The sequence below is a fragment of the Natator depressus genome, chromosome 2 (assembly GCF_965152275.1).
Source record: "Natator depressus isolate rNatDep1 chromosome 2, rNatDep2.hap1, whole genome shotgun sequence".
NCBI lineage: Eukaryota > Metazoa > Chordata > Testudines > Cheloniidae > Natator > Natator depressus.
The window spans coordinates 263287640-263312350 of NC_134235.1; the positions used below are offsets into that span (position 1 = coordinate 263287640).

At 43.4% G+C, this 24711-nt stretch overlaps 1 protein-coding gene across 1 annotated transcript; it reads left to right on the forward strand.

The window, feature by feature from the left end:
• The first annotated feature begins 7980 nt into the window (after positions 1 to 7980).
• LOC141981964 (stonustoxin subunit alpha-like) lies at positions 7981 to 23436 on the forward strand. Its single transcript, XM_074943578.1, has 3 exons — positions 7981 to 8080; positions 19252 to 21303; positions 22811 to 23436. The coding sequence occupies exons 1-3, from the start codon at positions 7981 to 7983 to the stop codon at positions 23434 to 23436; spliced, it is 2778 nt and encodes a 925-aa protein (XP_074799679.1).
• The last annotated feature ends 1275 nt before the right edge of the window (positions 23437 to 24711 follow it).

Sequence of the window (24711 nt, forward strand, 5' to 3'; positions counted from 1 at the left end):
GAGGCTTCTAGGAAGTTAAAGAGATTCTTCTTTCTACATCCCTTGCCACCAGACTCTGCTTCTCACTGAAGCTTTTCCTATTCTCTGGTGTATCAGTCAATGTGCTGGTAGCTGAAGTCTCTCATTATCAGCATTTTATGATACTGGAAACGCTCTGATCTCTGGTTTCAGAGTAGCAGCCGTGTTAGTCTGTATCCGTAAAAAGAAAAGGATTACTTGTGGCACCTTAGAGACTAACAAATTTATTAGAGCATAAGCTTTTGAAGTGAGCTGTAGCTCACGAAAGCTTATTCTCTGATCTCTGCCACCATTGTGCAGTGAATCTGTTCTTCCTGATTGCAGGGGTCATTGTGACCCAGCTAGCTTATTGGTGATCCTGTGTTTTGGGGGTTTGTATCGAGACACATTCTGCTGTGTGGTCCTCTTCAAACAGAATCCTTATCTCAATAGATTCCACATCCCTGGTCTCAGTGGAATGGGCTGTTCTATGGCTGAATGTAATTCGAGAAGCTCGGTGATTGAGGATGATGGTTTCACTTTCAGGTTTGCACATTTCCTCCTCTGAGCAGTGTGCAGCTGCTGATAAAGCAGTGAAGTTGCGTGAGCTCTGTCTAATTTGTATTATTAGAGCAAGGGAATCGACCCTCCAGGTAAGGATTGAAGCAAATATCTTTGTCAGAATGTAACTGTATTGGCCTCCACAAAATTCAGAATTCTTTGTTCCTTTTCTGTGGACATCTTGGTCTCCAGGAATGTGTCTGAGCCTGTCAGCCCTGGGGCTGGGGCAAGCTGCTGGGGTTTGAATTTTGTAGAGAAAATGGTGGAATAAGTATCTGGCCCTGCTAAATTGCTTTTTCTCCTATTTGTAGAAATGTATATTATTTAAAAAGAAAAAAGAAAAGGAGTACTTGTGGCACCTTAGAGACTAACCAGTTTATTTGAGCATGAGCTTTCGTGAGCTACAGCTCACTTCATCGGATGCATAGCTCATGCTCAAATAAACTGGTTAGTCTCTAAGGTGCCACAAGTACTCCTTTTCTTTTTTCTTTTTACGAATACAGACTAACACGGCTGTTACTCTGAAACCTATATTATTTAACTGAGCCCAAGAGTTTGTGCTTAATGCTGGATGGGATGCATTATTCCAGAGGCTGCTGTGTGTGTGGATGGTCTATTTCCTTTTGAAGCAATGTTTTTTTAAATAATCCATTGCATTTACTTCTCTTTTTGTACACATTTTTTATCCTGACACCCTTTGTGTTTTAAATTGTATCCCTTCTACTATTATGATTGCCTCCTGATTATATAAGCAAGTCATGTGTCTGCGTCTCCTCTTCTGCCATAAGAATATTGTTTACTCCAGCTCATTTGCTTTTATTTGTCTTCGGGTCAGTGTTTAGTTTTACCCTGACTGGTTTCTTTTAGTAAGGGGGTGTCTACCCTAGAAATGTAAGTCAACCGATATTAGATCAATTTACAGACACTACAGTAATTACTGTGGTGGTGCATGAGCTTTTCCACCTCACTAAGAAGGGCAATGTGGGGAGCTGAGGCCCAATCCTTCAGCTCTGCTGACAGTTCCCTGCCAGGAGCCTGGCTGCCTCACAGGCTCCCAGCTGGCTGCCCGCCTCAACCCCTCAGCACCCCATTCCCCCCCATGAGCAGAGGAAGATGCCCAGAGTTTTTGACTCCCCGTTTCCTGTGAGGAGAGTGGGGAAAGCCACTTGGGGCTTCTTGCCCCCTGGAAGTGGGGTCCAGGTGACCTGGCTTCTCAAACAACCCCACCCCCCCAGGCTCCCCACCAGGAGCCAGGCAGCCTGGTGAATTTCATGGCTCACAGAACTGTGAAATTGACAAGGCTGCCAGGCTTCCAGGGGTTAGGGGGCCGGGGTGCTGCCTGGGCTTCTCACCCTAGCTCCCAGCCAGGAGCGCGATCCAGCTGCCTTTCTTTCCAGAGAAGCAGGGGGGAGATGAGCTCTCACTGCTCAGCTTTCTTGTCAATTTCATGGCTCCTGTCATGAAATTGAGAAGACAGCCAACAGCCCATGTAAGGAATTCAGTGTCTACAGAGAGACTGCGTTTCCCTACATAAGCTCTACGCCTCTTGTGGAATCTGGAGCTTTCAAGGTTCCTTCCCCACTCTGAACTCTAGGGTACAGATGTGGGGACCTGCATGAAAGACCCCCTAAGCTTATTTTTACCAGCTTAGGTTAAAACTTCCCCAGGGTACAAACTTTGCTTTTGTCCTTGAACCTTATGCTGCCACCACCAAAGTGTTAAACAAAGAACAGGGAAAGAGCCCATTGGAGACGTCTTTCCCCCAAAATCCCCCCAAGCCCTACACCCTTTCCTGGGGAAGGCTTGATAAAAATCCTCACCAATTTGTACAGGTGAACACAGACCCAAACCCCTGGATCTTAAGAACCATGAAAAAGCAATCAGGTTCTTAAAAGAAGAATTTTAATTAAAGAAAAGGTAAAAGAATCACCTCTGTAAAATCAGGATGGTAAATACCTTACAGGGTAATTAGATTCAAAACACAGAGATTCCCTCTAGACAAAACCTTAAGTTACAAAAAGACACAAAAACAGGAATATACATTCCCTCCAGCACAGCTTATTTATCAGCCATTAAACAAAAGAAATCTAACGCATTTCTATCTAGATAACTTACTAAGAGAAAATGCATTCCTGGTCTATTCCTGGCCAAAGCATCACACAGACAGACAAACCCTTTGTTTCCCCACCCCCCTCCAGCTTTGAAAGTATCTTGTCTCCTCATTGGTCATTTTGGTCAGGTGCCAGCGAGGTTATCTTAGCTTCTTAACCCTTTACAGGTGAAAGGGTTTTTCCTCTGGCCAGGAGGGATTTTATAGCACTGTATACGGAAAGGTGGTTACCCTTCCCTTTATATTTATGACAGGAGCTATGATGTCAGTGTAGCATAGAGCACTTAGTATGCCGCCTTGGTCGACCTAACTGTAATTAGACCAGCCCTATGTGAGGATTGCTCCATCTGTGGTGAGTTTTAGGACAGAGGCCTTTCTTTGTATGAGTTATTGGGGATTTATTCTGCTTGTTATTTAATGTAGCTAGTAAAATTACTTGACCACTAGCTACAGCTTTAGTCCATCCTATCCTGTGGTAGCTGATAGAATTGTAGAATCAAAGAATCATAGAACTGGAAGGGACCTCAAGAGGTCATCAAGTCCAGTCCCCTGCACTCATGGCAGGACCAGTGCCATCTAGACCATCCCAGACAGGTGTTTGTTTAACCTCCTCTTAAAAATCTCCAATGACGGAGATTCTACAACCTCCCTAGGCAATATATTCCAGTGCCTAAACACCCTGACAGTTAGGAATTTTTTCCTAATGTACAACCTAAAGTACCCTTGTTGCAATTTATTGCTTCTTGTCCTATCATCAGAGGTTAAGGAGAACAATTTTTCTCCCTTCTTCTTGAAACAACCTTTTAGGTATTTGATAACTGTTATCATGTCCCTCTCAGTGTTCTTTTTTTCAGACTAAACAAACCCAGTTCTTTCAATTGTCCCTCAAAGTTCATGTTTTCCAGACCCCTAATCATCCTTGTTGCTCTGCTCTGGACTCTCTCCAATTTGTCCACATCTTTCCTGCAATGTGGCACCCAGAACTGAACACAATACTTCAGCTGAGGCCTAATCAGCACAGAGTAGAGTGGAAGAATTACTTCTTATGTCTTGCTTACAACACTCCTGCTAGTACATCCCAGAATGATGTTTGGACTATAAGGTGGATAGAAAGCTGGCTAGATCGTCGGGCTCAACGGGTAGTGATCAATGGCTTCATGTCTAGTTGGCAGCCAGTATCAAGCAGAGTACCCCAAGGGTCGGTCCTGGGGCCGGTCTCGTTCAATATCTTCATTAATGATTGGGAGGATGGCATGGACTGCACCCTCAGCAAGTTTGCAGATGACACTAAACTGGGAGGAGTGGCAGATACGCCGAAGGGTAGGGATAGGGTACAGAGAGACCTACACAAATGAGAGGATTGGGTCAAAAGAAATCTGATGAGGTTCAACAAGGACAAGTGCAGAGTCCTGCACTTAGGATGGAAGAATCCCATGCACAGCTACAAACTAGGGACCGAATGGCTAGGCAGCAGTTGTGCAGAAAAGGACCTAGGGGTTACAGTGGATGAGAAGCTGGATATGAGTCAACAGTGTGCCCTTGTTCCCAAGAAGGCTAATGGCATTTTGGGCTGTATATGTAGGGGCATTGCCAGCAGATCGAGGGACATGATTGTTCCCCTCTATTCGACATTGGTGAGGCCTCATCTGGAGTACTGTGTCCAGTTTTGGGCCCCACACTACAAGAAGGATGTGGAAAAAATGGAAAGCATCCAGCGGAGGGCAACAAAAATGAGTAGGGGACTGGAACACATGAGTTATGAGGAGAGGCTAAGGGAACTGGGATTGTTTAGTCTGCAGAAGAGAAGAATGAGGGGGGATTTGATAGCTGCTTTCAACTACCTGAAAATGGTTCCAAAGAGGATGGATCTAGACTGTTCTCAGTGGTAGCAGATGACAGAACAAGGAGTAATGGTCTCAAATTGCAGTGGGGGAGGTTTAGGTTGGATATTAGGAAAAACGTTTTCACTAGGAGGGTGGTGAAGCACTGGAATGCGTTACCTAGGGGGGTGGTGGAATCTCCTTCCTTTGAGGTTTTTAAGGTCAGGCTTGACAAAACCCTGGCTGGGATAATTTAGTTGGGGATTGGTCCTGCTTTGAGCAAGGGGTTGGACTAGATGACCTCCTGAGGTCCCTTCCAACCATGATATTCTATGATTCTATGCTTTTTTATTTTATTTAATTTAATTTATTTATTTATTTATTTTTGCAACAGTGTTACACTGTTGACTCATATTTAGCTTGCGGTCCACTATGACCCCCAGATCCCTTTCTGCAGTACTCCTTCGTAGGCAGAAATTCCCCATTTTGTATGTATGCAACTGATTGTTCCTTCCTAGGTGGAGTACTTTGCTTTTGTCCTTAATGAATTTCATCCTATTTACCTCAGACCATTTCTCCAGTTTGTCCAGATCATTTTGAATTTTCATCCTGTCCTCCAAAGCACTTGCAACCTCTTCCAGCTTGATATCGTCTGCAAACTTTATAAGTATACTCTCTATGCCATGATTGTTGAAGACATTGAAAAGAACCAGACGCAGAACTGATCCCTGCGGATCCGCACTTGTTATGCCCTTCCAGCATGACTGTGAACATCGCTAGCTACTCTCTGGGAATGATTTTCCAAACAGTCATGCACCCACCTTATAGTAGCTCCATCTAGGTTGTATTTCCCTAGTTTCTTAATGAGAAGGTCACATGAGACTGTATCAAGAGCCTTACTAAAGTCTAGCTATACCACATCTACCACTTCCCCCCTATGCACAAGGCTTGTTACCCTGTCAAAGAAAGCTATCAGGTTGGTTTGACATGATTTGTTCTTGACAAATCCATGCTGATTGTTACTTATCACCTTATTATCTTCTAGATGTTTGCAAATTGATTCCTTAATTATTTGCTCCATTATCTGGTACAGAGGTTAAGATTGGTCTGTAATTGCCTGGGTTGCCCTTATTTCCCATAGCTCATCTGGGGAAGATTAATGGAATGTTGTCAGCAATTTCACTCTCTACACAAAAAATCCATACTGTACCTCTTAATGCAGTCAATGGCACCATCTCTTCTTCTTCTTCAGATACACTTTATGACCGGAAATGATTTAGTTTATCTTTTGCTCTTTGCACAACAAATATAATATGGAAAAACCACACAACATGGTGGGTTCCAAATAACTGTGCTTACTAAATATACACAACATGCAAGGTTGTACTACTTAGACACACTTTTGTTCTGGCTAGTTTCTAAACATAGAATTCAGCGAGTGTCACTCGATGAACATAACATAAGAATATTAGGGCTGTCAAAAGATTAAAAAATTAATTGCAATTAATCATGAGATTAAAAAACATGGTGATTAATTGCAGTTTTAATCACATTGTTAATAATAGAATACCATTTATTTAAATATTTTTGGATATTTCCTACATTTTCAAATATATTGATTTCATTTACAACACAGAATACAAAGTGTTCAGTGTTCACTTTGTTACTTTGATTACAAATATTTGCACTGTACAAAACAAAAAGAATATTATTTTTCAATTCACTTCATACAAGTACTGTAGGGCAGTCTTTTTATTGTGAAGTGCAACTTACAAATGTAGAATTTTTTTACATAACTGCACTCAAAAATAAAACAAACAATGTAAAACTTTAAAGTTTACAAGTCCATTCAGTCCTACTTCTCATTCAGCCAATTGCTAAAACAAACAAGTTTGTTTACATTTATGAGAGATAATGCTACCTGCTTCTTATTTACCATGTCAACTGAAAGTGAGAACAGATGTTTGCATGGCACTGTTGCAAGGTATTTAAGCGCCGGATATGCTAAACAGTCAAATGAAAAGCTGATTGACAATATGAAAATGGAAGCTTGGGTGGAAGTGATCAAGAAACTATGGAGTTCATAATTCTAAAGAGTGGTAGGAGGGAAAACTTGCACAATAAAGAGAATGGATTTCAAGAAGATAGATGTTAGCAAACGCAGGGAGTTGGTAGGTAATATCCCATGGGGAGCAAGTCTTAGGGAAACAGTTCAAGAGAATTGGCAGTTTTTCAAAGAGACAATATTAAGGGCACAACAGCAAACTATGCAACACTGTTGCAAAAAAAAAAAACCCAAACCCCCATCTTTCTGGGATGTCTTAGCAGGAGTGTTGTAAGCAAGACAAAATAAGTCATTCTTCCACTCCTCATCTGTAATACTGTGTCCAGTTCTGGGCACCACATTTCAGGAAAGATGTGGACAAATTGGAGAAAGTCCAGAGAAAAGCAACAAAAATGATTAAAGGTCTAGAAAACATGAGCTATGAGATAAGATTGAAAGTACTGGGTTTGTTTACTCTGGAAAAGAGTGAGGGCGGAGATAACAGTTTTTAAGTCCATAAAAAGTTGTTACAAGGAGGAGGGAGAAAACTTGTTCTCATTAACCTCTGAGGATAGGACAACAAGCAATGGGCTTAAACTGCAGCAAACAAGATTAAAGTTGGACATTAGGCAAAACTTGCTAACTGTCAGGGTGCTTAAGCACTGGAGTTTGTGGAGTCTCTGTCATTGGAGGTTTTTAAGAACAGGTTAGATAAACACCTGTCCAGGATGATCTAGATAATACTTAGCCCAGTCTTCAGTGCAGGAGACTGGACTAGATGACCTCTCAATGTCCCTCCAAGTCCAACACTGCTATGATTGTATGATTCTATGAACATTCCACAGTAGTCGGGGCTTTAACAAGTCCAGATGAGACCTTAAATTATATCCCATAAAAACCATCACTGTTGTCTGATTTGTAGAAGCATGTTCTGCATTCCTATAGGCCAACACAAAATTCAGTCTTGTGTTGCAAGCTATCTTTATTTGAAGCCACAGTGTGAATCATTCATGTGAATGTCTGGATAAGCCTTTCCACTAACCATTTGTGGCAGGATGCTAAGGAGGTGAGGTGACATCTTTATTAGCATTTTTTTTTACAACAAGTTGAAACTCTTTAGATGTGAATTGTGTTCCATGTCAACCTGTTCAGAAACTTAGTATATAATAGTCTAATTCTTCCACAACCCAACCTGATGTAGCTGAATTCATATGGAATACTTCAAGCCACTTAGAATGGGCATCTACTGCAACCAAAAACATCTGCCCCATAAAGATCCTAGCATACCCTATGGATTCGCTGTCATGGGGATAGCCCTTTGCAACAGTCTGAAAACCATGGTGGATACAATTCATACAAGGGAGAACACCAATAGGAGGAGATCACATTGTCTGTGTAATTGTGTTGCTGGTGTGTTTTAGGGCTGGATCAATCTCTCAGCTACTACCATGGCTTACACTGGAGATTCAAAAATTGAGATACCAGCCCTGGGCCGCCCTATCCACCTGGGGATGCTGTACGACTGCCGGAGTGACATTCTCATACCAGGTACAGATTGAGCTGCACCAAACACCACTTGTCTTTGTTTACAGACCTCTTGCCAACTTAGCCACCCTGCAGGGCCTTTTTAGAAGAAGAACCTGGTTCAGGATGGTGTCACTGTGCCGCAGTGAGTCACAGCTGAGAATACCAGATTCAGGGTAGACTGCTGAGAAATAGTGCAGACTCACCCAGCACTGGCGGTTATTCTATCATTGCATTATTTCAAGCTGGAACAAAAGTTAACTTCTGTCTCTCCAAACTGGTTAATAATAAGTCAAAAATGCAGTCTTCTTAGGCATTCTAGTCCTTATTTCACCACCCAGACACTAGATGTTATGATGAGTGGTTGTTGAAAACCAGTTTAATCAAACAAAGGGTTCTTCTGATCCCAAGAGATCAGCCACATAGCCAGGCCAATATGTAACTCAGATTTTACCCAATAATCGTGCTGCTGCCAATCCTTTAGAAACTAAAATCTAAAGGTTTATTAATAAAAGAAAATATGAAGAGAGTTAAAAATGGTTAATAGGTCTGTGACAGGTTGGGTCACAGAGAACCCCTGGGGACTGTCAACTGACATGCTGAGATTACCTCTGAGCCCGTTTCCCTGCCAGCTTGGGACTCCAGAACCCTGCCTTGTTGAGCCAGACACACCAGCCTGCTGCAAACACAGACCTGGGGTCTGGGCCATGCCCCCAGAGCTGCAGACTTTAATCAGAAACTGCTCAGCAAGTCACCAATCTTCAGCACAGAGTCATCCAGTTCCCAATGGGATCCATACCCCAAATATATCCATTTTATTCTGTATAAAGCTTATACAGGGTAAACTCGTAAATTGTCTGCCCTCTATAACACTGATAGAGAGGTGCACAGTTGTTTGCTCCCCCAGATATTAATCACTTACTCTGGGTTCAATAATAAAGAAGTGATTTTATTAAGTATAAAAAGTAGGATTTAACTGGTTTCAAGTAATAACAGACAGAACAAAGTAAGTCACCAAGCAAAATAAAGCAAAAATACACAAGTCTAAGCCTAATACATTAAGAAACTGAATACAGGGAAATCTCGCCCTCAGAGATGTTCCAATAAGCTTCTTTTACAGACTAGACTCCTTCCTAGTCTGGGCCCAATCCTTTTCCCGATACAGTCTTTGTTAGGTCAAGCAGACATCTCAGGTGGTAACTAGGGGATTTCTCATGACTGGCAGCCTCCTTTGTCCTGCTCCACCCCCTATTATAGCTTTGGAACAAGGCAGAAATCTTTTGTCTCTCTGGGTCCCCACCCCTCCTTCTAAATGGAAAAGTACCAGATTTAAGATAGATTCCAGTATCATGTGACTTGGTCACATGTCCTATGAGACCTCATTCTTCATTACCCATGGGCTGTCCCACACGTACACAGGAAGGCTTGCAGGTAAATAAACCCATTCATAACCAATTGTCCTAGTCAATGGGAGCCATCAAGATTCTAAGCCATCATTAATGGCCCACACTTTGCATAGTTACAATAGGACCTCACAGTTATACTTTATATTTCTAGATTTATATAAAAGGATGATACATGCATACAAATCGGAGGAATATATTCAGTAGATTTTAACCTTTGTAATGATACCTTACAAAAAGAAAAGGAGTACTTGTGGCACCTTAGAGACTAACAAATTTATTTGAGCATAAGCTTTCGTGAGCTACAGCTCACTTCATCGCATGCATTCAGTGGAAAATACAGTGGGGAGATTTATATACACAGAGAACATGAAACAATGGGTGTTACCATACACACTGTAACGAGAGCAATCAGGTAAGGTGAGCTATTACTAGCAGGAGAGAAAAACAAACCTTTTGTAGTGATAATCAAGGTGGGCCATTTCCAGCAGTTGACAAGAACGTCTGAGGAACAGTGGGAGGGGGAGGAAATAAACGTGGGGAAATAGTTTTACTTGTGTAATGACACATCCACTTCCAGTCTCTATTCAAGCCTAAGTTAATTGTGTCAAGTTTGCAAATTAATTCCAATTCAGCAGTCTCTCGTTGGAGTCTGTTTTTGAAGTTTTTTGCTGTAATATTGCGATTTTTAGGCCTGTAATCGAGTGACTAGAGAGATTGAAGTGTTCTCCAACTGGTTTTTGAATGTTATAATTCTTGAAGTCTGATTTGTGTCCATTTATTCTTTTATGTAGAGACTGTCCAGTTTGGCCAATGGACATGGCAGAGGGGCATTGCTGGCACACGATGGCAGATATCACATTGGTAGATGTGCAGGTGAACGAGCCTCTGATAGTGTGGCTGATGTGATTAGGCCCTATGATGGTGTCCCCTGAATAGAGATGTGGAGACAGTTGGCATCAGGCTTTGTTGCAAGGATAGGTTCCTGGGTTAGTGGTTCTGTTGTGTGGTGTGTGGTTGCTGGTGAGTATTTGCTTCAAGTTGGGGGGCTGCCTGTAAGCAAGGACTGGCCTGTCCCCCAAGGTAAGTATATATATATATATATATATATATATATATATATATAGTATATTGATGACATCTTCATCATCTGGACCCATGGAAAAGAAGCTTTTGAGGAATTCCACCATGATTTCATCAATTTTCATCCCACCCTCAACCTCAGCCTGGACCAGTCCACACAAGAGATCCACTTCCTGGACACTACAGTGCTAATAAGTGATGGTCACATAAAGATCACCCTATACTGGAAACCTACTGACCACTATACTTACCTACATGCCTCCAGCTTTCATCCAGACCACACCACATGATCCATCGTCTAGCTCTACAGTACAACCTCATTTGCTCCAACCCCTCAGACAGAGACAAACACCTATAAGATCTCTATCAAGCATTCTTACAACTACAATACCCACCTGCTGAAGTGAAGAAACAGATTGACAGAGCCAGAAGAATACCCAGAAGTCACCTACTACAGGACAGGCCCAACAAAGAAAATAACAGAACGCCACTAGCCGTCACCTTCAGCCCCCAACTAAAACCTCTCCAACGCATCATCAAGGATCTACAACCTATCACTCTCCTAGCTGGACGATCCACCACTCTCACAGATCTTGGGGGACAGGCCAGTCCTTGCTTACAGACAGCCCCCGCAACTTGAAGCAAATACTCACCAGCAACCACACACCACACAACAAAAACACTAACCCAGGGAAAAAACCCCCCGCCCCCGGTTCCTCTCACGTTCTTGTCAACTGCTGGAAATGGCCCACCTTGATTATCACTGTTAGGGGGCTTATTCCTTCACCCACTTACTTCCCTGGTCCTTCTTGCATGAACAGAGAGCAACAATACCCGAAGTCCAAAGGTGCAAACAATTCGATGTTTATTGGGGTGAACTTCCAGCAAGCATGATTCCAGTTTCCTTCCTTAGTGTCCCCTTTCCCAGCTCTGACACCACAGAGACTTACCTGTGTCCCTGTTCCCATTCCTGTCCTTCGCCAAACATGATTCCAATTTCCTTACCCACATTCCCTGTTCCCATCTCCCCCACTCACACCCACACATCCACTCACTTCCTGACTGACTGCAGACTATATAGTAAAACTTGAGTTCTGCTTAGCTATACCTTAACCAATCATTTTCCTGAAATTTAACTAACCAATCCTAACATATTGTAACATGATTATTTAACCAATTGTATCCCACCACCTGAATTAGTTTACACCCAGCAAAATTAATTATACAGCAGACAGGAACAATCACAGAACCAGACAGAGATTATACAGACAAACAATAGCAAAGTGGGAACTATAATGACAAAACAAAACAGAAGTGAGGATTTCACATCCCAGCTATTGATGAGTGAGTTCTTGCCAGACAGGACGCTATCAAACTAAGTTTCCTTTTACATCTTCTAGGCAATTCCCTTTCTCTGGAGGCGATAGGCACTATCAGGACAGGATTGTATCCTAACAGCCCAATAGCACCTTCTTTCAATGTGACTAGTTTGGGATGTGAGGAGGTGATCGGTCACTTCCCAGTTTATGGCTGCCTCTGTCGCTTAGCCAAAGGCCTTAGCCTAAGCACAGGGCCTCAGACTGTCACGGTAAGAGAAGGCCCTTACACTGGCAGACAGTGATTTTGATTCCTTTATACCTCTAGAACTAGCCAAGTGATAAGAATATGCCTAAATTCTTAGAGTATAGGCCTTTACAGACAGGCCTGAATATCTATATCCTAACAATCACTACAAAAGGTTTGTTTTTCTCTCCTGCTAGTAATAGCTCACCTTACCTGATCACTCTCGTTACAGTGTGTATGGTAACACCCATTGTTTCATGTTCTCTGTGTATATAAAATCTCCCCACTGTATTTTCCACTACATGCTTGCGGTGAAGTGAGCTGTAGCTCACGAAAGCTTATGCTCAAATAAATTGGTTAGTCTCTAAGGTGCCACAAGTCCTCCTTTTCTTTTTGCGGATACAGACTAACACGACTGCTACTCTGATACCTTACAAGACACCTTTTGCATAAAACATATTCCACTTACATTATATTCACATTCATAATCATATTTTCTTAAAGCATGTGGAGTGCAACATCACAAGGTCATATACATACAGCACTGGCACTGTTCATATATTTGGTTTGTAGCAGCGATGTTACAGGCTGCTGGTTTCTGGTAACTGCCAAAACACTGGAAGGTTCTCAGTCCATAGTCCAAAATGATCCTTTTAGTTGTAAATCTACAGTCTGGAGAATGAGAATAGGAAAGAGGCAACATGGAGATGTTTCAAAGGTCTTTTATATCCTCTCCCATATGCTTGGAATTTTACTGTCCCAATCAAAGCTCATAGCCTCTGTTTGTGGAAAATTACTGGCACAAAATGGAGTCTGGGATCACAGGAGCATATCACATGCCCTTACATGGCTGGCTAGCTCACAGAGCATAGGCACTGACTCCAAGGAGCACCCACGGAAAAAATGTAGGGGTGCTCAGCACCCACCGGGATAATCAGCTGTGGCAGCCGCAAACCTCTCTTGCGCATGCAGGGCCCAATCACCTGTTTGGCGGGCAGACAGATTAGCTGTTTCCAGCTAATCAGCTGTAGGCTGCAGCCACCTATCAGCTGTTTGTCAGAGAGCCAGATGAGCTCTTTTGCAGCATGTGGCTGAAGTTCCTAACCCAGCTCCCATGTCCCATTGCAGGGGAGTGGGAGTAGGGTGCCATTTAGAGAGGGCAGAGGGGGGCCTCTCTCCTCCCTGAGTTTCCCACCACAGCAGAGTGCAAACAGGAAAATGAACTGCTGCTCTGTGCTGTCACCAGAGGAACCCAAAGCCCTTAGATGTGAGCTGAGCAAGAAATGTATTTGGCTGGTAGGGCTGTCCCTGAGGAGCTAGATCAGCCGCTCCTCCCTCCTCCTTGGCTCCTGGCTGTGGGAAGTGTAAATTCCCCATTGTGCGGGCGGCTGCTGCTCTGTGGCTGGCAGCAGGAGAGCTTTCTGTAATGTTCTGTCTCTTCTCTGCCCCCTTTGAACATAGAGGGAGTGTTTAATAAGGTTCCCAAATGCCCCCTCAGGCTGAGAGCCTATGTACCCATTAGAAACCCCTCTTCCAGACATTGCAGCCAACAGGAGCGCTAACAGCAAAGGGACCAGAGGGGCACTGAAAGCACTGCATGTGGATAAATAGCTCGCTGTCACCTAGCTGATAGAATGAAACTGAGGAGAGAGCAGGTTCAGCCCAAGCTTGGCAGAGAGAAGAGATCTGATGTGTGCTGATCTCCTAAAGTGTCTCCCATAAAAAGCTGATAAGCTGTCAGTGTAATAAGAACATAAGAGCGACCATACTGGATCAGACCAAAGGTCCATCTAGCCCAGTATCCTGTCTACTGACAGTGGCCAGTGCCAGGTGCCCCAGAGGGAATGAACAGAACAGGAAATCATCAATCATTCCCTGTCGCTCAGTCCCAGCTTCTGGAAAACCGAGGCTAGGGACACCATCCCTGCCCAGCCTGGCTAATAGCCATTGATGGACCTATCCTCCATAAACTTATCTAGCTCTTTTTTGAACCCTGTTAAATTCTTGGCCTTCACAACATCCTCTGGCAAAGAGTTCCATAGGTTTACTGTGCGTTGTGTGAAGGAATACTTCTTTCTGTTTGTTTTAAACCTGCTGCCTATTAATTTCATTTGGTGACCCCTAGTTCTTGTGTTATGAGAAGGACTAAATAACTCTTCCTTATTCACTTTCTCCACACCACTCCTGATATTATATATCTCAGTCATTTCCCTCTTAGCCGTCTCTTTTCCAAGCTGAAAAGTCTCAGTCTTAGTAATCTCTCCTCATATGGAAGCTGTTTCATAGCCCTGGTCATTTTTGTTGCCCTTTTTTGAACCTTTTCCAATTTCAATATCTCTTTTTTGAGATGAGGTGACCACATGTTCTTATGGATAGTTCTCTGAAAACATCGACTCAGTATACAGCAGCGTGAAAAAAAGCAAACAGAATGCTGGAATCATTAAGAAAGGGATAGATAATAAGATAGAAAATATGGTAACAGCTAATTTAGACTCCTTTATTTTATATGTATTGTTGGGATTATGTTTTCCAATGTCCATTACTTGCAGGGATTTCACTTTTGGTGCTGTACCTTTATCAACATTTAATTTCATCTGCCATTTTGTTGCCCAGTCACTCAGTTTTGAGAGATTCTTTTGTAGCTCTTTGCAGTAGACCTGGAACGTAAGTATCTTGACTAGTTTTGTATCATCTGCAAATTTTGCCATCTCCCTCTTTATCCCTTTCCCCAGATAATTTATGAACATGTTGAATAGGACTGGTATCAGTATAGACCCCTGGGGAACACCACTATTTACCTCTCTCCATTCTGAAAACTGACCATTTATATCTACCCTTTGTTTCCTGTCTTTGAACCAGCTACCAATCCATGAGAGAACCTTCCCTCTTATCCCATGACATCTTACTTTGCTTAAGAGCCTTTGGTGAGGGACTTTGTCAAAGGTTTTCTGAAAATCTAAGTACACTATATGCACTGGATCCCCCTTGTCCACATGCTTGTTGACCTCCTCAAAGAAATCTAGTAGATTCGTAAGGCATGATTTCCCTTTACAAAAATCGTGTTGACTCTTCCCCAAAAAATTATGTTCAGCTATGTGTCTGACAATATTGCTCTTTATTATAGTTTTAACCAGTTTCCCCAGTACTGAAGTCAGACTTACCAGCCTGTAGTTGCCGGGATCACCTCTGGAGCCCTTTTTAAATTTGGTATCACATTAGCTATCCTCCAGTTGTTTGGTACAGAAGCTGATTGAAAGGATAGGTTACAGACTACAGTTAGTAGTTCTGCAATTTCACATTTGAGTCCTTCAGAACTCTTGGGTGAATGCCATCTGGTCCTGGTGACTTATTGCTGTTGAGTTTATCAATTTGTTCCAAAACCTCCACTAGTGACACCTCAATCTGGGACAGTTCCTGAGATTTGTCACCTAAAAAGAATGGCTCAGGTTTGGGAATCTCCCTCACATCCTCAGCTGCGAAGACTGAGGCAAAGAATTCATTTAGTTTCTCCGCAATGGCCTTATCGTCCTTGAGTGCTCCTTTAGCACCTCGATCATCTAGTGGCCCCAGAGATCGTTTAGCAGTCTTCCTGCTTCTGATGTGCTTACAAGTGTTTTTGCTATTACTTATTTAGTCTTTGGGCTTGATGTTCTTCAAATTATTTTTTGGCTCTTCCTAATTATATTTTTACACTTCATATACCAGAGTTTATGCTCTTTTTTCTTTTCCTCACTAGGATTTAACTTCCTCTTTTTAAAAGATGCCTTTTTGTCTCTCACTGCTTCTTTTACTTTGTTGTTTAGCCACAGTGGCAATGTTTTGGTTCTCTTTCTATGTTTTTTAATTTGGGGTATACATTTAAGTTGGGCCTCTATTATGGTGTCTTTAAAAAGTTTCCATGCAACTTGCAGGGATTTCACTTTTGATGCTGTACCTTTTAATTTCTGTTCAACTAACTTCCTCATTTTTGTGTAGTTCCCCTTTCTGAAATTAAATGCTACCATATTGGGCTGCTGTGGAGTTTTCCCCACCACAGGGATATTAAATTTAATTATATTATGCTCACTATTACCAAGCAGTCCAGCTATTTCACCTCTTGGACCAGATCCTGTGCTCCACTTAGGACTAAATCAAGAATTGCCTCTCCTCTGGTGGGTTCCAGGACCTGCTGCTCCAAGAAGCGGTCATTTAAGATGTCAGGAAACTTTTTCTCTGCATCCCTTCCTGGGGTGACATGTACCCAGTCAGTATGGGGTAGTTGAAATGCCCCATTACTATTGAATGTTTTATTTCAATAGTCTCTCTAAACATTCTCTGAGCATTCACAGTCACTCTCACCATCCTGGTCAGGTGGTGGGTAACATGTTCCTATTGCTATATGCTTATTATAAGAGCATGGAATTACTATCCATAGAGATTCTGTGATATAGTTTGGTTCATTTACGATTTTGACTTCATTTGATTCTACTCTTCCTTTCATATATAGAAGACTAAATAATAATATGGGTGAACTCGAGTGCCTCATGTTAAATGAGGATATTGACATAATAGACATCACAGAAACTTGGTGGAATGGGAATAATTAATGGGACATGGTAATACAAGAGTACAAAATCTATCTCAAGGAGAGAACAGGTCGTGCTGGTGGGGGAGCATCTCAGCGGGGTTCCTACCTCGGGAAGAAGAACAGGAGGACTTGTGGCACCTTAGAGACGAACCAATTTATTTGAGCATGAGCTTTCATGAGCGACAGCTCACTTCATCGGATGTAGCTCCCGAAAGCTCATGCTCAAATAAATTGGTTAGTCTCTAAGGTGCCACAAGTCCTTCTTTTCTTTTTGCGAATATAGACGAACACGGCTGTTACTCTGAAACCTACCTAGGGAAGCTAGCCCTTCCATCGTGCCACCATGGCTACGCTCTATTTTCAGCGCAGTAGCACTGTGCAAGCTCCCTCCTCAAACTGGGAATTCCTTCTTCAACCTGGGAATTGTATGCTCCTTCCCCCATCCCCACTCCAAGTGCGGAGAAGCCCAGCGTATCAGAGCTGTGACCTTTGTGACTTGAAGAAAATAATATTTCACATAACCTCAGATAAAATTTCCTCTTACTGAACTAAAAACCGTTTTTTAAAACTTCCGCAGATAGTTAGTCCGCTCTCCACCTTGCTCTCTAAACGGGTGGTGCAGCATACCTGGCATGACATAACTCTTGCTAATGCTGATATGATATTGCTACTTACTTGGACACCATGGTGATAGGTGCCTTAAATAATAATTACTATAATTAATTCCATGGCCATCAGTCAAGGATCAGGGCCCCATTATTGGTCATTGTCAATTTACACAGTAAAAAGGCAGCTCCTGCCACAAGGAGCTTCAAATCTGCATTGTGACAAGATGCCACAGACAGATGAGATGTGGAGCGGGAGGAGGGAGAGAATGAGGTAACAGTGAAGCTAGCACATAACCACACAGAGAGCAAGCAGGGCCCTCCTTAGGCATATGCAACATACTCAGCTGTGTAGGGCACCTGAAAATTTGGGGCACCCTGGGTCTTAGTGTCCACCCCCCCAGCTTTCCTATCCCTGTTCTGACCCTTCCGGCAGGCTCCCACAGCTGGCTGCTGCAGCCTGGTGAGTCTTCCTCGGGAGGGGATCTAGTAGTTAAAAGTGAAAAAGCCTCCAGCCTGCCAGACCTATTAGCACAACATGGAAACTGTTAAAGAGCCATTCAAGGGGGAATGAAGCCATTCAACAGGCATTTGCCAACCCCCAGGTATAGACTGTCAGTTTCTGAATTTACTGGCCAAAACAGTTGTGCATTGCTGTAAAATCTACTCAGAACATGTCAGTCTACAGGACCTTCTCTTAAAATTTTCTTTAAAAATATTTCATTAGTGAGTTGGTGAAGATTATAAAATCACATCTCTAAAAAATCCTTGCATAGATTTTTAGATGCACAAATATCTTTCGCCTTAAATGCTTGGATCTTCAGACATAGTTTTTTAAATAAATTCTTCAAAAGACCACCCTTCTCTAAAATACACATTTTAATTACTATAATAAAAAAAAAACTTGCTTCCAAAGTCTTCCTGTCCTTTCTGTCCAGCCCTCCCCTCACACACCCCCACCCCATTGAAGAGAGCGCTTAAAGGGACAACACCCCTTTCCTTCCAGATAGCTGGACAAAGAGTTTCCCTTTCTTTACTTCTGACTATTTGATGAACTAGTTTTAAGAGAACCCTCCAGCAAAATCAGTACCTAGTCAGATATAAAATCCTTTGTTATGCCTAAAATCTTTGGAAACATATCTTTGAAAGTTGGTGAAATTTCATAAACACCTCTATTGTTATGGAGATCACACAAAGTAAATTAGTGTTCCCTTTTTCTAAAAGCAGTGAACATTGTTATGAACACACTAAACCTCTGTGACTCATTAATTTAAAATAATGTCTTTCTTTCAGTGAGTTAAATATGTAGTAATCTGGAATGATTACTTTATGAAGGCTTAAGAGTACATTTAAAATATAAAGTCAGCTTAGAAATACTGATTAAGAAAATGTAAAACAGAGAAGAGCTGCATCATATATTCCATAATATTTAATGTTGTATTCAACAGGACAGGTGACTCACCCTTACTACAAAGTTTTTGCAAATAAACCTCTGACAAACTTCAGGGCATATCAAAAAACCTGTGACTGACATATTTTATTCCCAAGTTTAGTGCTTTTAATTAGGTACCATCTGCATGTCCATTCTGTGTGAGGGAGAGGGTACGGGGGTCTCTGTGGGGAACTGTGACTCTCTGCCACCATGAGGTGGGCTGGGTACCTCGGTATCCTTTGCTGTCTCGCCCCCCAGCCGGGGTGCAAGCTTGGGCTGCCATCGGGCATAGGGGCACCAGTTTAATAATACTGCGTAGGGCCCCATAAATCCTAAGGACAGTCTGAGAGCAAGGTACAGAGATGGACGAATGGAGATTCCAGTGGAAGGTCAGATGACAGGGCACATTGATTTGAGCCCTCACTGCTGGTGTCCTTTTGCTCATGGCGAATCTTCAATATGGGACAACTTATTACATTACATTGGAACAACTTTCATCCTCTCCAGTGATCACTGACTATGTGCTTGGGTGGAATTTTCAGGTATCACTTTATGGGGCGTTGAGGCTCTTAAGAAAGACGTGAAGACAATGCCACAGCACAAGACTGAATTCCAGATCGTTACATCTGATTCCCTTGAAGCTAAGGCCTCTGCCCTCAGTCTGTCTGGATCCCTGAAGGCCAGTCTCCTGGGGGGGATGGTGGAAGTAAGTGGATCTGCAGCATTTTTAAATGATACAAAGAAATCAAAATATCATGCTCGAGTTACTCTCCACTACTCAGTGACAAACAGGTTTGAGCAGCTGACTATGAGCCATTTGGGGACTGAGAACATCTCTTATCCTGCTGTGTTTGACCAAGGCATGGCCACCCATGTGGTCACAGCTGTGCAGTTCGGGGCTCAGGCTTTCTTTGTGTTTGATCGGGAAGTTTCTTCATCAGAGAGTGTGCAAGAGATAGAGGGAAGCATGAAACTGATGGTAGAAAAAATCCCAACGTTTTCAGGAGGAGGAGAGGTGTCTGCAGAAAAGAAGAACGAGGAAGTAGAAAAAGCTGAAAATTTTAGTTGCAAATTTTATGGCGATTTTGCTCTGGAGAACAATCCGGTTACTTACCAAGATGCCATGGAAGTTTACTCCACTCTCCCTAAGCGGCTTGGAGTCGCTGGTGAAAATGCTGTACCAGTGAGAGTCTGGCTGTACCCACTGAGCAAGCTGGATTCCAGAGCTACTCAGCTAGTGGGTGAGATCAGCTCGGTGCTGGTTTATGATACTCAAAGTGCCCTGGAGCACCTGACTGAGTGCGACGTCCGGTGCAACGACATGGTGAAGGACAGAACAGCTACAATCTTCCCCGAGATCCAAAGGAAAATCCAGCAATTCAGAGATCTGTGTAAACAGCACAGACAGACCTTCCAAAAAGAGCTAGCAAGAACCTTGCCCATTATCCGTGGAGGTGAAGCAGAGGAGGTGGCCCTGGTGGAGATTTTAACCAACAAGGAGCAATCACCATTTGGTACCCAGCGACTCAATGAATTTCTGGATAAGAAACAGGAAGAAATGGATTTTGTCAATTCCTACCTGGCTGAGCTAAAGGAGGTGAAAGTCATATCCTCCAGGAGTGAGCTACAATGCATAGTTCTCAGCTCCAGCCATGACTTTGTTGTGTCTCTGACACTCACTTCATTGCACAATGAGGAATCCTATTTATCAGAACTGAACCTATGGCTGAAGAAACAATTTATGAAGAAAACTCATAATCCAGCCATAGCCAGTTCTGCCTGTGAGACACCAAAATCCAAACAGTGGTTTGAAGATAAAGAGATAAGAAGAAAAACACGGCAAGCTGTAAAGTCCTTCTCCGACTTTTTTCATATCAATAAATGTAATGGGAAGACCCAGTTCATTGTGGCCTCTGTTTCAGACAGGGACAATCCAGGAGCTTCCATTTATCTGTATGAGGATAGAGAGCTGGTCAGCACCAATTTTCAGCCTCCACCAAAGCCTCTTCCTCTTGTGACAGACAGAATCAGATATGACTCTGTACAGCTCACGTTTAACCCATCAGCCTCTGGAACATCTGTGACCTCCAGCTACTGTGTCGAGTACAGAATTGCAGGGCAGGAGAACTGGACAGCTGTGACTGTAAATAACAAAAAAGAGACATTCACAGTAACAGGGCTACATCCAAACACCGAGTACCAGTTCCGATATGCTGCAGTGAGCAAACCAGGCCTCAGCGAGAGTAATGATGTGAGTGATCCTGTGAAGACTCTTCCTACCAGCCCTCCTTTGAAGCCAGTACCAGATACTGTGGGTCCATTAGCCATACATCTCACCTGGCAGAGTCCAAGTGTCATTGGAGATGGAGTCAGTATAAAGGAATATAAGGTGGAATATAAAGAGGAACCTGGAGATGAAAGTCAAGAGGGAAAAAACAAATGGCTGGAAAAAAGGACAGGAGAAAGAACTGAATTTTGTAGCATTGATGGACTGACACCTGAGATGCGCTACAGATTCCGAGTGTCGGCTGTGTGTGCGGACGGGGCTGTGAGTGACCCAAGTGAGGAGAGTTGTATCTCAACACTAAATAAAGGTAAATATTTAAATAAATCTGCCTATTTTCCCCTCAACTACAGTCCTCTAGTGTCTGGAGCTCCTAGATCATGTAAGGGATTCCTTATCAAGGGCTTGAACTAATATATCCTGGGTGTATAAAGCAGGATCAGCTTCCATTGAAAATAATGAATGAAATTACAGATAAATCCTATCTTCCAATTAAACATCCGAGCTGGTTCCTATGCATTGACTGGGTGGCTGATATCAGTGATGCCCCAAGCCCAGGGCACAGAGAGGATGCATTGGACTCTATGAATGGGAGTTCTGATTTGGAGTGGTGATGGGCACAGAGACAATGACAGGTTTGTTTAGGGAAGGGAAGGTGCTGTTATGTTTCCAGTTCTGCCACCCCCAACCTCCCAAACCTACACCAAGCCCCTGTTTCTGTGTCCCTCTGGCCTCTACCATACCCAGATTCTCTGCCCCCCTAAACCCTGTCCTTCAGCCCCTGGCCCCCAGGCTCTGCTCCCACATGTCCCCAGCATCCCTGTCAGAGATCCCATTACTCTCAGGCCTCTTATCAATCCCACCTCCCTTGTGCCCCCTCAGCTGCTCTGCCGCCTATTGTCTCCCTTCATCTGTCTTCTCCCCACAGCTTCCCTGCACACCGAACTCTGTCCTCTGATCTCCACTGTCCCTGCTTCCTCCCTTCTCTGTCCACTCTCTCCTCCCCAGCCTTGTCTCCGCAGCTCCTCTATTGTCCCTAACCTGTCACCTTCTGTTCTCTCCTCTCCTCAAAGTTTCCCTTGCTTTTCCAGCCATGAGTGCCTCTCTCTCTCACACACACACACACACACACACACACACACACACACACACACACACACACACACACACACACACACACACACACACACACACACACACACACACACACAGAGTACACTGATTCCCCTCAACCCCAACCCACAAAATCTCTGACTACTCCAGCCCTGGGCTCCTCCACCCCCAACACACACACACAGCTCTGCCAATGTCCCTCAATCCTGACCCACAGCTCTGGTCTCCTCAAGAAGAATGTTTTAGAATTGGGGAGCACAGCTTGTTCCAGGCAGCCCCAAAACCTAGAAGAGGTAGAGGGCAGCTCCCAACATGGCAATCCCAGAAACAAGAAGGGCTGTCCTGGACTGACACCTTGGGAGGGGGACAGGACACCAGAGACCTCCCTCCACAAGGGGAGCCTAGACAAGGGATGGAGGGAGGTGGCTGTTTGAGGCTGTATAAAGAGGTGCTGACTGTGGGGTGGTTTCCCCTGGGGGCCTGGGTTTGATTAACTCAAACTTCACATTGAACCTGCAGGGACTGGTCTCTGCCAGTAACTGCAAACTGATCTGAAGGGACCATGCAGTCCTAGCATAGGTACCTCACAGGGAAGGAGGGATGGGAACTAGCTCTGCAGCTGATTCAGGACACACACACTAAAACCTCAGCTGTGTTACTGACTGGGAATGACATATTCAACCTCTGTGACTTGTACCCAACAGCTCCAGGGCATGGTGACCGATATGCAGGGGAGTCAGAACTGAGAATCATCCTTGTTGGTAAAACTGGAGCTGGGATAAGTGCAACAGGAAACTCCATCCTTGGAGAAAAAGTGTTTGAGTCCAAACTCTCAGCACAGTCAGTAACTAGGAAATGTGCTACAGGGAAGAGGAGCTGGATGGGGAGGAAGATTCTAGTTGTTGACACTCCTGGCCTTTTTAGCACCTATGACCCTATAAAAGTGACCTCCCAAGAAATCAGACGCTGTGTTTACCTCTCCTCCCCTGGGCCCCATGCTATAGTTCTGGTCAAAGAAAAAAGCCGTTTCACATTAGAAGAGAAGGAGACATTTAAACTCATAAAAAATATTTTTGGAGTCAAGACAACAAGTTACCTGATCATCTTACTCACCTGGAAAGATGATTTAAAGGGCCGTACACTGCACCAGCACATACAAACACGTGACATAGAGTTTCAGAGGCTGATCACAGAGTGTGGGAACCGATGCTGCACATTTAATAACAGAGCAAGAGGAGCAGAACAAGATGCCCAAGTGTCTGAGCTGATTGCAATGATCGATAAGATGGTACAAGAGAATGGAGGTTCATTCTACACCAACGGCACATAGAGGAACCACCTCTTTCCTGGATTTACTGCTAACAAATAAAATCTTCCTGGGTGCAAGAGGGGAAGAGGTGGATGGGGTGTGACAGTCTGTAACATTATGCTCACTCTTTTTACAAGACTCTGATAAAGTTTGTACAAAGTACACCTTGTGAAGTATCATCTGAAAATTTATAATCTGCTGAACATCATTGTCCTGGTAAAATATGTGTGGCAATGTTAGGGGCTTATTCCTTCACCCACTTACTTCCCTGGTCCTTCTCGCATGAACAGAGAGCAACAATACCCGAAGTCCAAAGGTGCAAACAATTCAATGTTTATTGGAGTGAACTTCCAGCAAGCATGATTCCAGTTTCCTTCCTTAGTGTCCCCCTTCCCAGCTCTGACACCACAGAGACTTACCTGTGTCCCTGTTCCCATCCCCCCCCTTAGCAAAACTTGATTCCAATTTCCCCACCCCCATTCCCTGTTCCCATTCCCCCCCTTAGCAAAACTTGATTCCAATTTCCCCACCCCCATTCCCTGTTCCCATTCCCCCCCCTTACTTCCTGATTGACTGCAGACTATATAGTAAAACTTGAGTTCTGCTTAGCTATACCTTAACCAATCATTTTCCTGAAATTTAACTAACCAATCCTAACATATTGTAACATGATTATTTAACCAATTGTATCCCACCACCTGAATTAGTTTACACCCAGCAAAATTAATTATACAGCAGACAGGAACAATCACAGAACCAGACAGAGATTATACAGACAAACAATAGGGAAATGGGGACTACAATGATAGAACAACACAGAAATGAGGATTTCACATCCCAGCTATTGATAAGTGAGTTCTTGCCAGACAGGACGCTATCAAACTAAATTTCCTTTTACATCTTCTAGGCACTTCCCTTTCTCTGGAGGCGATAGGCACTATCAGGACAGGATTGTATCCTAACAGCCCAATAGCACCTTCTTTCAATGGGACTAGTTTGGAATGTGAGGAGGTGACCGGTCGCTTCCCAGCTTATGGCTGCCTCTGCTGCTTAGCCAGAGGCCTTAGCCTAAGCACAGGGCCTCAGACTGTCACAGTAAGAGAAGGACCTTACACCGGCAGACAGTGATTTTTATTCTTTCTTTTATACCTCTATAACTAGCCAAGTGATAAGAATATGCCTAAATTCTTAGAGTATAGGCCTTTACAGACAGGCCTGAATATCTATATCCTAACAGGCAACATTGTACGTTAAGTGCTAAGATTATACTGTATGACTTTACTGAGACAGGCTCCA